This window comes from Oryzias melastigma, linkage group LG21, assembly GCF_002922805.2.
Source record: "Oryzias melastigma strain HK-1 linkage group LG21, ASM292280v2, whole genome shotgun sequence".
Lineage (NCBI taxonomy): Eukaryota > Metazoa > Chordata > Actinopteri > Beloniformes > Adrianichthyidae > Oryzias > Oryzias melastigma.
Window position 1 is genome coordinate 24,170,314 of NC_050532.1, and position 15,898 is coordinate 24,186,211.

At 39.2% G+C, this 15,898-nt stretch overlaps 2 protein-coding genes across 2 annotated transcripts in view; both read left to right on the top strand.

The window, feature by feature from the left end:
• Window positions 1–15,898, top strand: part of ttn.2 (titin, tandem duplicate 2) — a 211,120-nt gene that overhangs the window by 77,720 nt on the left and 117,502 nt on the right. Inside the window, exons 76-95 of the mRNA XM_036209774.1 lie at window positions 971–1,258; window positions 1,376–1,707; window positions 1,892–2,186; window positions 2,277–2,387; window positions 2,465–2,750; window positions 2,888–3,071; window positions 3,158–3,241; window positions 3,644–3,911; window positions 4,346–4,606; window positions 4,982–5,191; window positions 5,275–5,352; window positions 5,444–5,470; window positions 7,653–7,709; window positions 9,671–9,742; window positions 11,559–11,606; window positions 11,686–11,751; window positions 11,840–11,896; window positions 12,087–12,218; window positions 13,780–13,878; window positions 15,259–15,591. Coding sequence (XP_036065667.1) covers window positions 971–1,258; window positions 1,376–1,707; window positions 1,892–2,186; window positions 2,277–2,387; window positions 2,465–2,750; window positions 2,888–3,071; window positions 3,158–3,241; window positions 3,644–3,911; window positions 4,346–4,606; window positions 4,982–5,191; window positions 5,275–5,352; window positions 5,444–5,470; window positions 7,653–7,709; window positions 9,671–9,742; window positions 11,559–11,606; window positions 11,686–11,751; window positions 11,840–11,896; window positions 12,087–12,218; window positions 13,780–13,878; window positions 15,259–15,591 — 3,288 coding nt within the window. The remainder of the gene's footprint in view (window positions 1–970; window positions 1,259–1,375; window positions 1,708–1,891; window positions 2,187–2,276; window positions 2,388–2,464; window positions 2,751–2,887; window positions 3,072–3,157; window positions 3,242–3,643; window positions 3,912–4,345; window positions 4,607–4,981; window positions 5,192–5,274; window positions 5,353–5,443; window positions 5,471–7,652; window positions 7,710–9,670; window positions 9,743–11,558; window positions 11,607–11,685; window positions 11,752–11,839; window positions 11,897–12,086; window positions 12,219–13,779; window positions 13,879–15,258; window positions 15,592–15,898) is intronic.
• On the top strand, window positions 11,563–14,287 carry LOC118597962 (protein TsetseEP-like). The gene is made up of 7 exons (XM_036209820.1): window positions 11,563–11,606; window positions 11,686–11,751; window positions 11,840–11,896; window positions 12,087–12,218; window positions 12,357–12,542; window positions 13,507–13,581; window positions 13,780–14,287. The coding sequence occupies exons 1-7, from the start codon at window positions 11,576–11,578 to the stop codon at window positions 13,911–13,913; spliced, it is 681 nt and encodes a 226-aa protein (XP_036065713.1). The 5' UTR covers window positions 11,563–11,575; the 3' UTR covers window positions 13,914–14,287.

The window sequence follows — 15,898 nt, forward strand, 5'->3', positions numbered from 1 at the left end:
ACTTAGCTATAAACTGCTGTAATTTCAAGTTCTGCATAAATAGTATTTTGTATTAGTACATTTTTGATATTTTATTTTAGGTGTGTAAATACATGTAATACATGTACTGTATGAGTTACAAATCAAGAATTATGCACACACAATTCCAACGTTACTCACAAACAGGAAGACACAAATTGCAAAACAAGGATTACACAAAGTCAAATCCAATGAGTCTATTTTTTCTCCAAACATTTGCACAAAACCAGGTTGTGGCATAGTTTTTGCCCCTGCTTTTTCTTCACATGTGGTTTATGAGGAGCCATCAAAACAACCTGTTACTGGAGTCCCTTAAAGAGAGAGAAATATCATAACTCCTGGTGTAAATGTTTTTGCAGAAGTAATCAGACATTCCAGACATTAGAACCAAAGTCCACTTACAAAGGATTTGATCTTTGTTGTTCACTTACAATCCTGATTGTAATACTTTCTTAAAAAGATGATTTGAAAGATGAGAGCAAGCAGTGAAACATCCGACTAAATGCCCCCCCCCCTACTAAAAATGCAAGCAGATATTTGTGAAGTTCGAAATATAAAAGGAGAAATCATGACCTGTCCGCTTTTAAAGACCCATTCCGATTACAGTTTGTTATTTTGTTGTTTTTTGGGAGGACATATATTACAGTTTGTCCTAATTGCTAAAAGACTAAGTGCCATTCTCCAAACCATCTGATCAATTGCTTTAACCCTTTTCTCAAAAACATCGCTCTTTGGTCAAAACCTAAAATACAATTTGCCGCTCTGTAGACACTATTTCCTTTTTTATTTTTGCTAAACTCATAATTTTACAATAGATCAAAAGATTTTCGGGGTGAGTCTTTTAGCTGCTGCAGTTGGACATTTTTTGTGGCTGTTTACTCCCCAATCTATGAAAATGTGGCTCTGCAGATCTGCTGACTTCTCGTCTTCATGCTCCTTCACTTTCCTGCAGAACCCAGATTTCCTCCAGTCTTTGACAGGAAGTTGTCACCACAGGAGGTGATTGTGGGTGACAGCATTGAGCTGGAGTGTCACATGACGGGCTCCGCCCCCATGAAAGTGACATGGTCAAAAGACCATAAAGATATTCGCACTGGGGGGAATTACAAAATCAGCTGTGTGGAGAACACCCCTCACCTGACCATTCTTAAAGCAGACAAAGGTGACACGGGAAAATACTTTTGCCATGCATCTAATGACATGGGCAAAGACTCTTGTTCTGCTGATATCACGGTCAAAGGTATTTCAAACTGGGCCGTCTTGACTCTTATCTTGAAAAAGTCCACCTGAGAGGCATTTCTTTGAGGAAGGTAATCCCACTCTTTGCACCACCTTGACTTTTTTTTCTTGGTTTCAGAGCGTAAAAACCCTCCAATGTTCACCAAAAAGCCCTCAGAAAACATCGAGGACACCGAGGGCAAACTGGTTAAAATTGAGGGCAGAGTGACTGGCTCACAGCCCATATCTGTCAACTGGTTCAAAGATGACAAGGAGATCCACAGCTCTGATAAATACGACATTAGCTTTAAAAGTAATGTGGCTGTGTTGTGTATTAAGAGCAGCCAGGTGACTGACAGTGGTAGGTATTCCTGCCAGGCCTCCAACGAAGCTGGAAAAGCATCCTGTGACATCAGCGTGGGCATTTCTGGTGGGTTTCAAGGAGAAAGACAGGAACTAGATACATTAAAAGATTAACAATCTGACAATAGTTTGTTGTGTCAAAGAAGAGGCTAATTCCTCCAGAGCTCCAGTGGTTGCTCAAATCTGCCAAACAAGTGTTTGATTCTCTCAGCTTTAAATTGGTCTTTATGGCCAATTATTGACCAAGTACTGACGAAGTCAAATCTGATAAGATCCATTTTTTTAAATATTTTTTTCAGAAGCCAAGAAACCTCCAGTATTTGACGTCCCACTCAAACCCGTGTCTGTGGACGAGGGAGACAAGCTTAGCCTAAAGTGCCACATCTGTGGAACTCCTCCTCTGAAGATCCAGTGGATGAAGGACAGGAGGGAGCTGACATCTGTCGGCAGCACCAGAATAAGCTTCTCAGATGGGACAGCAGGTCTGGAGATCAGCCCGGCCTCCAAGCATGATGCAGGCGACTACCTCTGCAAAGCCACAAATGATGCTGGCAGTGAGTTCTGTAAGGCCAAAGTCACCGTGAAAGGTAAAATCTCTCTCTCCAAAGCCGGCTTTATAGGGGGTTTAAAAATTGTATATGCTGGTTCATAATTGGTCCTGCTGTACTGGATTGCAGAAAAACCAGGAGCAGCTTCGGCTCCTGCTGAAGCTCCAGCTGCTGCTCCAACCAAAAAACTGGACAATTTGTTTTTCATTGAGGAGCCAAAAGCTGCACATGTCACTGAGAGTAAGATGAAACCTGTTACGTTGTGTGAGTAGGGCTTTAGAGTTTCTCTTTCCACTGACGTGTCTCTCACTTCACAGAGGGAACCGCCACCTTTATCGCCAAGGTGGGTGGAGACCCCATCCCTAGTGTGAAGTGGATGAAGGGAAAGTGGCGGCAGATGACACACGGTGGCCGGATCTCCATTGAACAGAAGGGCCAGGAGGCCAAGCTGGAGATTAAAGAGGTTACCAAGTCAGACTCGGGTCAGTACCGCTGCGTGGCATCCAACAAGCACGGAGAGATTGAGTGCAGCGCCGAAATGCACGTGGATGAAAAGAGAGAGGCAGCACAGGTCGAAGGAGACCTTCGCGCTAAACTCAAGAAGTGAGTCTTATTATAAGAATGACATTTATGACAAAGACATAGTGTCATGGAATTTAGGATAAACTGTATTCATTTTTAAAGGGAAAGTAACAGCAAAAAAAGTCAAATTCACAAGATCCTATCTGTCTTGTTATCAGGACCCCTTCAAAGCAAAAAAGTCCACAGGAGGAGAAGGACATCGACATCGTCGAGCTCCTGAGAAATGTGGACCCCAAAGAGTATGAGAAATATGCCAGAATGTACGGCATCACTGATTACCGCGGCCTGCTGCAGGCCATCGAACAGCTGAAGAAGGAGAAGGCTGAGGAAAGTGGAAGACCGGTGAGGCTCACCAAATTCCTCTGCTGGCTTGGAAGGTTTGTATGGGTGTAAACTGCAGTGAACAGAACTTCTGCTGTGGCTTGCAGGAAATGGAACGTGGAGACAGAGAGTCTGATGAAGAAATGGCTCGACTGGTGGCCGACCTCCAGAAGAGGATGGAAAGAACTGAGGTGAGAACCTGGTGCATCCAAAACTGCAAAGTGTACTTTAAACCTCCACATACAGTATAGAACAATCCACAATTGTAAAGGGTAAGGAAAGATCTCCTACCTGGAAAAATGTGCATGGAGTGTTCCTGGTACATTGAGAGTAGCCATATGAGATTACATTAACAAAAAAAGTGTGTTTCTCTTTTATTAACTTTTCTTTCGTTTATCTATGCTTGATTTAAATTTGATTCTTAAACCTTTGTTTTTATGATTACCCTTATTATTTCTTTGAATTTACTTTATGCATGAAATGTTATAATCAAATACAATTTCTTTGCCCCCAAATCTACAATTAAGCATGTCCAAAAGCATTTTCTACAACCAAATCAGACCCTAAACCTTAATGGTGTCATTGTCTCCCAGCCTGTCACTGTGGTGAAGGACATCTCCAACCAATCCGTCTTCGTGGACAAGGAGGCGCTTTTCGAGTGCGAGATCAAGATCAATTACCCAGAGATTACACTGTCCTGGTACAAGGGCACACAGAAACTAGACTCAGGCGACAAGTATGACATTAGCGTCAGCAACGACCGCCACCTGCTCAAGATCAAGAAGTGTCAGTTGGCTGACCAGGGTAACTATCGTGTGGTGTGCGGGCCGCACATCTCAAGCGCCAAGCTCACCGTCACGGGTCAGTACTGCTCCCTCAGTTACATGTGGTTTCATTTTTTTATGGTTTCCAAACTGTAGTCCAGGGGTGTCCAATCCCAGCCCACGAGGGCCGGCCTCCTGCTGGTTTTCCAAAAACCCTGACTTATCTGCTATTAATGACCTGAATCAGGTGTTTGGCCAACAACGGCCTTCATTAGCAGGTTGGTTGGAAAACATGCAGGACACCGGCTTGGATTTGTGCTTTGGTCTCTCACGATGTGAGAATTTTAATAACCAAGATTGTTGGTATTTTACTGTTTTTAAATTATTTCCTAACTTATATTACAGTCTGCAATAGTTCTGGCTATTCAGATGAGAAATTAAAAACTGTGACTTAATCCACAAAATTACATTAACAAAATTCTTCCTCTTATCTTAAAGTGCTATCTTTGTTTCCTTGCCTTTGTGTTTCAGAAGTGGAGGTGGAGAAGCATCTGCAGGACACATCGGGTAAGGAGGGCCAGCCCTGCACACTGTCTTGTCAGTTTTCTGTTCCTAATGTTGCGGCTCAGTGGTTCAAAAACGGCAAGCAGTTAGAGATGAAGGGCAGGTACTCGTCTGAGGTCAAACACAAGGTCCAGAAGCTTCTGATTAGGGACCTGAAGCCAGAAGACCAGGGCCGATACGCGTGCAGGTTCCAACACCTGGAGTCCTCAGCAGACCTCTGGGTAGAAGGTTTGTACCCGGAAACAGCCCTGCAACAACATAGACGTGGTAGATGCTTGGCCCGCCTACTAACCTCTTTCAACCCATCAAACTTTGAGACTAATCTTGGAGAGTTGGATTGTCCATCTTTCTTTTCTTCTTGGATCTGCCGTGCTCTCTCTTCATGGTCATTTTGCACAAACGTCCAACATCATTTCAGTCTTCATATCATCGACTTAAACCCCAGCAGCCAATCATCATAATGTCCCATAAGCAAGCATTCTTCTGAAGGTCAATTCTAACAATGTGGATGCCGTGTTGAAAAACGTCAACTCCGCCGTTGTCATACATCCTATATTGTGATGGCAGAAAGCATTTATCCATTCACATCTTTATCTGTTTTAGCTGAACAAATTCATTTCACCAAACGTATCCACAACGTTGAAGTCAACGAGCGGCAGTCAGCCACTTTTGAGTGTGAAGTTTCCTTCGACAATGCAATTGTTTCATGGTACAAAGACACCTGGGAACTAAAAGAAAGCCCTAAATACAACTTCACAAGTGAGGGCCGAAGGCATTTCATGGTCATTCAAAATGTGACCATTGAAGACGAAGGTGTGTAGAGAGACGTCAAGCCTCAGACTTCTTCCTCGTGTTCATTCTGTGATCTGAGTATCTTCATTACTAATCCCATTCAGGCGTGTACTCAGTGATTGTGAGGTTGGAGCCCAGAGGAGAGGCTAAGAGCACAGCTGAGCTTTATTTGTCTGGCAAAGGTACTGTTTAAGTCAGGCAACACGTTTCTGCCGTCTGCTCAGCTTTGTCTGCTTCTGTGTATAATGCCATGTCCGTCTTTCCCTTTCACAGAAATTGAACTGGCAAGGGTTCCTCTGGGTAAGAACTTCATATTTTTAAATCACATATTGATGAATTAGACGTTTTAGAAACCCTGTTTCCTTTTTAAAAAACTTCCTTTTTTGCTAATAGAAAGAGATACAAAAAGGAAGCTAAAAATCTCAATTTGTAAATTTTCAAAAAATAAAATATGTACAAGTTTACATCTAAAAAAATATAAATATAGTGAAAATGTTTTGTCTGACTGTTCAATAAAATAAACTTTGAATTGAATATGAAATCACTGCATATTGTTCTAAACCATATTTATTGTAATTTTAATCAATATATCTTACAAGTTGAGAAAACTCAAAAATTAGAATTGCCGAAGTCAAAAAGATGCTTTTTGTACAAATTTCAGTTTTCTGAAAATAACATTAATTTCTTTCACTAACATGTTGTTCGACCTTGTATTGCATTAATGCACCCTGATTCCTTTGATGGTTGCCTTCCAGTCACTTGCATTAATTGATCTGAAGTGTCTCTTTCCTAAAAAGATTTTTTACTATTGAGCATCAGTGAAGTTCTTTTTCTTCTTAAATGCTTCTAACTAGTCTTTGTGATACTCTCAAGGCAGCAGTTCTCCCTGTTGCTGGTGCATGTTTTCTTGACACATTTCTTTCTTCCATTCAATTTTCCGTTAATGTGCTCAGATACATCCAACTTGTTCAATGATGACCTTTTCTGGCTTGTCGTCTTTGTTATGGGTGTCAATGACTCTCTTCTGGACATCACTCAGGTCTGCAGTCTTAGCCATGGTTGTTTAGCCTACTGGACCAAACTTAGAGATTATGTAAAGTCCCTGGAAACCTTTACAGGTGTTTTATTTTAAAACCTGTTCAAGGTGTGACTCTGTGAGTTTCCAACATTATTTTTTCCAAAATATTCTAATGTTCTCAGGCATTGTCAATTTATCAATATAAGCAAAAAAGGCTAAACATATTTAAATCTATAAGAAATGATTCTGTATAAAATACAAAATACTCTTATTAAAAAGAATGATAAAAAGATTGAACCTTAACACAAGTTGAAGTATTTAAAGATGTACTGATACAAACTCTCAGATAAACATTGGACTTGTGGACAATGGAGTATTAACATTAACTTTATCTTAAATATCAACAAGTCAAAAGACTTTATTAAACTATGCTCTAACTGTTTTTAAGTAGAGAGAGCAGACTGCATTCCAGTATGTTTCAGCATTTTGTTTTGGATTTACTTAGATCACCATCTTAACAAAAAGTCTTAAAACTGATTTAACGCCCAACGATGAGTCTCATCAGTGCCACAAACATTGCCTTATATGTTTTTGTAGTTGCAGACTGTAACCTACATAAACAAAGATATTATTCAAGACATAAATTCTTTGAGTTTCACATTTTGAGGTCTGAATTTAGGCAGTTCATTCCTTGGAGATTAGCTTTTAAAAAGAGTGTAGGTATTTGTCAGTTGAATGAAATCGTCTGGAACAATTCCCACTCTTTCATTAGAAGAGATTCAAGATTTGTAGAACTTCAGTTGACAACATTTATAATGAAATAAGACCAATCACATGATATCTATAATATCTATCTACATTTTAAAAGTGCGTAGATGAAGGTTAGCACATACGTAAAAAAGGCTATCAGTCATATTGATTCTCATTCTCTACCAAGATAGTTTTTTTTTTTATAGCTTTAGGTGTGGAGGTAATCCTTTAATCCTTCTTAATCTGAGTTATTTGACATCAATCTGAGCAGGAACAGAGTTTTTTTCTTAATTGGCAAAGTCATCAAAAGTGACCTGTAAGCTATGATAGAAACTGTCCTATTTCTGCAAATACACAACACCTGTAATAAAAAATACTTTGTTAGATGCTGTTACTTTCCCTTTAAAAATGAATACAGTTTATCCTAAATTCCAGACACTATGTCTTTGATCCACAGGACTTGGAGTACTCTTTCTTTACAGCTCCCGCCTATCTCTTAAAGTTTTCCCACGATGCAGACTCATGTTTTCTTGTCAGAATTTAAAGCTCGAAATCACTGAATTTTTGTCTTCATTTATAGACAACTACGTTATAAAATCTTTATTTTATTTGAATAAAAATCCAAAGACGTGTTTGTGTAAAAGTGACTGAAGAGCTGAGATCTTGATCAGCAAAAGATTCAGTTTGGGATGAATTTTGTTCCGTATTTCATAGATATCCCAGACTCCTCAGTTCAGAAGCCCGACATGCCATCATTAGTGGCGCTCCAAGGTAAGAACTGAGACATAAAACCAGCCGTCGGATCAGAAAACCCCAAAAGTTTGTACTCAGGTCATTTGTTTCTTGTAATGGACCAAACTTGTCTTTTGTGTTTTAAAGAATCTGCTGAAATCTTTCAGTATGAAGAAACAATCGAACACAAAGGTATTTACTTCATTTTTATTCCACAAAAGTCTGACTAACATTAAGAATTTTTTTTTGTTAAATGTTTGAAGAAATTAAAAAAAATGTCTCCGTTGCCATGCGTCAACTGAATTCTACTCTCACTATTAGGAATAAGCGGCAGTGGATAAAGCAGAGATGTATGGCGTTTACTTGTACCCCATCTTTGTTTTCATATTTACAAAAACAGGAATAACAACAATAATACATTTATATTCTTTTTTTGAAGTCTTTTAAGGACGAATGAAAACAGATGAAAGATGAAACATGTTAAAACAGAGGTGTCAAACTCAAGTCCTCGAGGGCCGACGTCCTGCTGGTTTTCCAGAAATCCTGCCTCATCTGCTGCTGATTACCTGGATCAGGTGTGTTTGGCCAATAAGGAGCTTCAAAGGCAGGTTGGTTGGAAAACATGTAGGACACGGGCCCTCCAGGCCTGGAGTTTGACACCTGTGCGTTAAAACAACAATAATGCAAAATAAATAACCTAATTTTTAAGATGTCTTTGTTGCGCAATGATCTACAGATGTTTGAAGGTTTAAATATGTAAATGGAATTTTTAGAAAGATTTATTTCTTTCACTCACATTTCATTAATGTGCTGTCATATTTAGAAATTAACAGGGTTTCTAAATTTTTTTTTTTGAGAACTCCAAACAGGTTTTTGTAGCAAAACAGTTTCCGGGCGATCAAACTGAATGAAAGTGGCTTCAAGGAAAGCCCTGAACTGCAATAACTTATTTTTATTCCTCAGTTCTCGCTTCGTCTACTTCTTTGAGGTTTGCTGGTAAATTTATTGGACTTTCACTGATCATTTGCTAACTTTTTAGCCGTTTTAACCCCAGATTAAAATTAACATCCAACTATTGAGTTTATTATCAAAATTTTAGATCAAATATCAGTTTGACTCGTTTCAGGCCTTTTATTACATATTTTATTTTGTCTAATGTAAAACTGCTTTTGCTCCTAGATTTAAATAAATATAACTTTTGTGAAGAAAAAAACACGTTGGGAAGTTCTTAAAGGTGTTCCTGCTACATGTGGCTGATAGTAGGAGGTGATGGGGGGTGACACAGTCCACTAAGCCATATAAAATCAAGCTTTGATCACGTTAGTGGTAAATACTCTACAAACTGAATTAAATTGAAATTGTCTAAGATAATTTTCATAAAGAAAAAGATTCTCTGAAGAATTTCTTCTCTAGCTTTGTTTGAACATTGAATGATCGCTGATGTAACATGCAGCTGTGAACTTGAATCTTATACAATGAGATTTTTGTGATGAAATTAGAGATTGGGAAGTCCTGAATGTGTTTTCTGTGAAAATTTACTTTGTGTTGCTGAACTGTTTGGCTCATGTTTGTCTTCTGTCGCTGCCGTGGTCGTCTTCAGTTGAGTACCAGAGCTGGACAGAAGAGACTGAGATTACAGGTACAAAAAACACAGTTACATGTCCTGTCTTTGCATCTGTTTTGAGTACATTTTTATGTTTCTCTCTTTCGTAAAAAGTTTTTTGAATGTGAATCTTGGCAAAAATCAATCAATTTGTGTTTTGCTTCTTATCACAAACTTCTGCTGGTGAACATGATCCTCCATGGTTTCCTGTCAAACCCTCTTTTTTGTCTTTATTTTTGGAATGAACATTGATTAAAGCACACACATCTGTGTCACTGAGCTATTTCCTTCATCTTGATGTTTGATCTAAGTGAAAGCTGCTCTGAGGAGGAGCTTTTCCTGCTGCATGAAAGTTCTCAGATAGTCATGATGATTTTTTGTGCTTATTTTCCTCCAGTTGCCAAAGTTGCTATTGAGGAGAAGGTGGAGACCAAGAAAGTTGAAATGAAAGAGGAAACCCCATACAAAGGTACTTGAGAGCAAACCAAAGATCATCAGATTATCTTCATTGTTGTTGCTCTGGTAAAGCTTAATGTCTTTAATATCTAAAGATCTAGTGTCCACATGTGTGAACATCACATTTTATATTATAATACCAAAGTAGTTAATTCTACTTAACTGTGACAAGGTGTGTAGAGTAGGGGTGTTGAAAAAAAAAAAAAAAAAACAATTCGATCAAATGTCACAACATGTCAATATATCATGATATTATATTTAGTGATATTTACGTGCTACCAAGACAATGTTTAATTAATTATTTAAAGAGAAAAAGGAGTTCAGTGTTTTACTTTTGTTTTACACTTAAACCCCTGACCACTAGATGGCAGCACACCCCACCAAGCCTCTTAGAGGAGCTCAAACGGCAACAAGATCTTGAGAAAACCATCTTGTGTTAAATGTTCAGTAATCAGCCTCTCAGTTTTTGTTGTTATGAGACATGTACAACTTAGTTTGAACTTGAGATGGATACCAAAACTCTGTGCCAAGTTGCTACTAGTATCATAAAAAATGTGAGTCTGCTCATATAAGAACAAAAGAGACTTCTGTCAAACTTCTAAAAGCAAAGCAAGTGAAAATTCTGAGTAAAGACAGTCGCAGTAAAAAAAGACAGTCGTCATGGCAAAAAGCGGTGAAATATCTGTGAGATGCAGCACTGCAATGACTGTCAAGGAATCATTTATTTTTGCTACATTCAAGGGTCCTCCTTTATCCTGTCATGCTATTTCATCACACGTGATGTTTTTGGAAATAAGTTGGGAGAGGTTTTTTTTTTTTTTTTCTCACCTAGAAACACCTGTTTAAACACCGGTCAGGCATCTGAACCATTTTAAAAGTACCGGTTCGGCGACATTTAGCAATGTTGGAAAAAATAAACAGCTCTTTATTTCTTTAACCTTATTGGCTAAGGTAGATTTACACTGAATTCGAATTCTTCCTCTACCCCTACGTCTTCTCATTCCCCTACATTTAGCCCTTTAGTTAAGGAATAATAGGGATACTCGATGACATCATCAATAGTTGCCGGTCAGCTACATTGGTGAGGAGCTGTCAGCGCTCGGAAATACATAACGACATTGGTTATATACCTTAAAAGGTCATGCTAAGACATGAACTTTGACCAAAAATAAGTCATGACTTTCATTTAAGTGTAAACTTCTGTGCTTCAGAGAACATCCATGTGAAGAACAGCGCACGTATAACCCTCACAGCGGAGGCCTCTGTATCCCTCCGCCGCGAGGGTTAACCCTTAAAAGAACTATTTTGGACAACAGTACCACTTCAAATGTCCCTACAATGGGAGGGACAGGGAGAAGCCATAGGCATAGGGAAGCATTTGGATTCTGCCTTATTTTATGTTTTCTGTCCTACACTGAACAAAATTGTGTGGAAATTTGACAATGTTGACTGTTCCCTTTAAGAACAAATATTTTATAAAATTCCAAAAGAAACGCAACATGAATTTGCTTGGACAAAAGCTATCCAAGCTTTTATTCAAGCAAATTCTTCTCCAGGCTTTAGCTACAGTTACAGTGCTTAATGCCCTTAATTTATTTTACCATTTTATTAACGTAAAAGGTGATGTAGTATTCAGGCAGAGCTTATTCTAATTCATAGTCTTAAAAAAAAATTAAAAAAAAGGGAAATATTTTTTTTGATACTGTATTGGGATATATTGTGATGATGTATCACCAGACACTTGCAAATACACCCTCCTTGTGTAGAGGGTTAGCTCAAATATTAAATCAGGTCTTAAAAAGTTAACACAGTTGTTTTCTTTGTTGTAGTTGAGGAGAAGCCTGAAATGAAACCAAAGGCAGAGGTGAAGGAACCAGGTATGAACACAGTCCTGTGATTTGTGTACTTCCTGTAATCCTTCAAACCAAAACATTTTATTAACTTTTGAAATGACAGAAGCCAGAAAACCTGTGCAGGAGAAGGTCGTCGTAGCTGAGAAGAAGGAAGCTCCTACTCCTAAAGGTAAGCCCTTCTAGTTTTTTTTTGCTTAGACTTAGTTTTCCTTCTGTTGTTTCCTGAAGTTAATCATATGTTTGAATGTGTCCCAAAGAAGCAGAGGAGGTGAAGAAGACAGTGCCTGCTGATAAACCTGGTCTGCCTGGAAAAGGTCAGTCTCTTTGTTTGCTAAGTCTCTTTGGGGACACCTCAGATCCTCAGCTGTCTTGTGCTCTTGATTTTAGGCCAGTGTTTGTGTTGTCCTTTTCCCATGTTTCTCTTCTTCTTTCAAACACTTTTTGAAAGGTTGTAGATGTCTCTATGTTTCTGTGCTAATGTTAGCCACTGTTTGTGTTGTGAAGTTGAGCCCAAAGTGAAGGCTCCGGCAGAGCCCACAGCCAAACCGAAGGAACCTGAACCAAAACCCAAACCAACTGCAACTCTTAAAGTAGAACCTGAAGCAAAGCCGGTGGAGCTGAAGAAGCCAGTAAAAGGTATTTCCTGTTCTGTTTGGTTGTGTGTGAGCTTGTTACAAAGACTGTTTCTCTCTTTATGACTCTAAACTGCTGTTCAGCTTCAGCCCAGGAAGAAAATCTTTCTGTGAACTTAACCAATCTTAATGTCACTTCAAGTCCAAGAAGAGGCTGCAAAAACCAAACCAGAACCAGAAAAACCAAAAGCAGAAGTCCAGAAGCCTGAGCCAGAACCTTCTATTCCAAAGCCAGCAGTGAAAAAACCTACTCCAGAAGTGAAAGAACCAGAACTGGAGGTGTCAAAACCAGAATCACGTCCTACGCCAAAGGAGCCTCAGAAAAAAGGTAACCATCTTAAAGTGCTGCAGCCTCGCAGCTTGTTTACTAGTCATGTTAGTGTCTTGTGAGTCTTGTGAGTTCTTGGTCTGAGCCAGTTCACTGGGTTTTAAGGGACAAGGCAGCCTGTCAGAACTCGGTTGGTGTCTTGAACGTGCAAATGGCAAATACTTATAAAGAGCTTTACTACATTCTTAGAAGGCCAAAAGTGCTATACAATCACAGTCCCATTCACACACATTTACAGGCTGATGGTGGCTCCGCTGCTGAACCCTTTTGCCAACCTATAACCACCATGAGCAACGTGGGGTTCAGTGTCTTGCCCAACAACACTTCGATACATAGGTGGGCAGGGCGGTAACCAAACATGCAATCTTCCAATCAGTGGTCGATCGCTCTGCCGTTTTCTACAGCCGGAGAAAGAGAAGCTATGAAAGAAATTATCTGAAGAATAAGGAAACCATAACCTTTTACTTGTGCTGCTTCCTGGTCACGTTAGAGACTTCAATCTTGAAATTCGTCAAAAAAAAATTAAAAAAAGGTTTAGATTAGAAATTTGGTGATATTAAATACCTCACTCCAGGAAGAATGCTACCTGGTTAAGAGTCATAAGCAGGTCAAAGTATCCTTGAGAAGGAGCAACGAACCGGGGAGAGGAAGGGCCTGTGCTTTTCGTATGCCTCCGATCGGGAGTTTGCAGATGATGGATGAATAAAAAGAAAACCTTTTTCCCAAAAACAACAAAGCAACAACCAGCTGCTTTATTGATGTGGCGTTTTACAATGTTTGTACAATGACGCCTTATTGAACTAATACAATAAAATCATGTAGATATTTAACCTCTTGCTTTACATGTGTCTGTAATGTTTAGGAATGTGAATAAACTGTCAAAGAACTGGAAGTTAGCAAACCATCTTTCAATCAGACCACCAAACCCTCACTTTGTCACAATAAGAACTGCTTTCTTTTAAAGTACCTGAAGTTGCACCAAAAAAAGCACCAGAGGTAGAGAAGAAAGTGGAACCCGCACAGAAGAAACCGGACAAAGGTATCTGAGACTAAAACCTGAACTTCTTCTTTTGTTATCTGTGTGTTTGTGTCGTCTGGCAGACAGATGGATAAGGCTTTTAATTTAGTGTTCAATCCCTCATGTCTTGGCACTCGATAGAGTGTGTGTCTCTTACAATGCTCTTTACCATTTTTCCATGGAATAGTTCCTAATCTTTGTAAACGGTGCTTTTTAAAGCTCCCGCTGAGGAGAAAGTTCCAGCGCCTCCAAAGGCAGCCAAGAAAACCGAGATGGAAGTCTCTTCCCAAAAGGAGGAGCCAACACAGGGGGAGAAAGGTACTCTGATGTTCCACCTCTGCTTTCTTCAATAACAAATTTACACTTCTTGTACTCCATGCATGCTTCAAGGTCAAGTAAAGAAAGTAGACCTTCTTATTTTTATTTTTTTTTTTTATATAAAAAAATAATAATAATCATGTGACCCTTATCAAGCCCTAAAATGAGAAGGAAAAGTGACAGAAAATGCTTCATCCCAGGAAATTTAACTGAAACATACTGGTAGTTTCTGCAGTCTGTGTCTACATATTGCAAAACACAAGCTGGACACACATCGGACATGTGAAGCCCCTTCAAGAACCCGCTAAACGTGGGTTCTTTAATGTGTGTTTTGCCAATAGTGTTCAAACCAGAGAAACAGGAGATTCTTCTTTTTCGTACTGTTTTCTTTCCGCATGTCCCCATTTACAGTTGGAAGAGGCTTGGTGGAAAATGTCAAAGCGGTGAAAATCTGGTGAATCTTGCCCCAGGCTTTCTTCTTTTACAGCTCTATTCCGATATATGAAAAACTTGGTGTCATATAAGATATTGAAGCTATAAATTGGCCAATCAGATGTCTAAATAAAAGTGGGGTGGAGCTTTCTAGCCCCACGTCCACCATTCAAAACATTTGACAGATTTCATGAAGCCGTTTTCAAAAGGTTAGGGAATTGCTTCTTAAAAGCTCACCCCTGATTGGCAAGAGTGGTTGCCATAGAAACTCAGACTAAAAAGGACCACTCACTGCTTACTGATGACGTCTCCAACATGCCGTCATCTGTGTTGCAAAAAAAAAAAAAAAAGATGACTGAATTGACTTTTTTTGATTGAAGCCGTAAGCTATTTTCTTTGGGTGACATCACACTCACTCATCCAGTTCTCTATATACAGCCAATGGTCTGAACAGAACTATGACAAAATTTAAACTGAACCAGAAGATTTCTCTTCTTCCTGATGAGATGGACTTGTTATTTTCCAGCAGTAAACTCCTGAGAACTTTAGAGCGAGGAATGTAAAGCAGAACAGGCCAGAATCCCTCTGCTTAAATCCCAGACTGATGGATTTTTAGGGCTTTTTTTTATTATTCTTTAGGGCTTGTGAGGACCACATGACTATTTCTGCTAAACCAGAAAACCTTGACATAACCTCTTTTGCTAAAATTAAACGATTTTAAGTGTTAGGAGATTAGTCAGTATATCAGATGTTTCTCTGTGAGGGTTATTCTGTTTTCGTGTTCTGAGGCTTGATTACCTGACAGCTCAATGATCTCACTGTTCTTCAGAAGACAGAACCAGGAATAACAACCAGCCGTGTTTCTTCACTTGTGCGCTAGCACAGACTTTTCTTCTTCTTCTTCTTTATTTATGTTGTCTGCATGTTTTGTGTCAAACCCTCTTGAAGCTTTGAAGTCCAAACCCCAACCTGAAGAAGTGTCTCACAAAGTACCTCAGGAAAAGCACGATGAAGCCAAAATTGCACTCAAGGTGAAGGACAAGACCCCTGAGGTGGTCCCGGAGAAGAAGCCTGAAGGAAAAGAGGAGTTACTTCCTGAAAAGGTTCCTCAAAAAGTAGTTGAAGAGAAGAAGATGCCTGAAAAAATTCCTGTAAAGGTCCAGAGTGAGAAGCCTGACAAGATGCCTCAGAAAGAGGCAGAGCCTGTAAAGGTTGCTGAAAAAACTGAGAAGAAGGCTGAAGTCAAACAGCCGCAAGCAGCAGACAAAGCTCTTCGCAAAGGTACAGCTGAGGCAGATCTCGGCTTTCTTCTTTGTGTCCTCCTCATCAGCAACAGTCCACCTGCAGCATGTTCACAATGATTTGAATAAAGAAATGCTCAGAAAGTAATTGATCTTAAATTTCCTAATATTCGTCCTCCATCATAAGAAAAATTCCACAAGAACATGTTAAAAACACCAAAAATATAATTTTCATCGGAGTGGGTCTTTAAAGACTTTGGATGAGGTTTGCCTGTTTTTTTTAACATAATTTTACATATTATTTTGGCTTTATCTTTTTAGGATTTATGCCATTTTAATTTTATTTT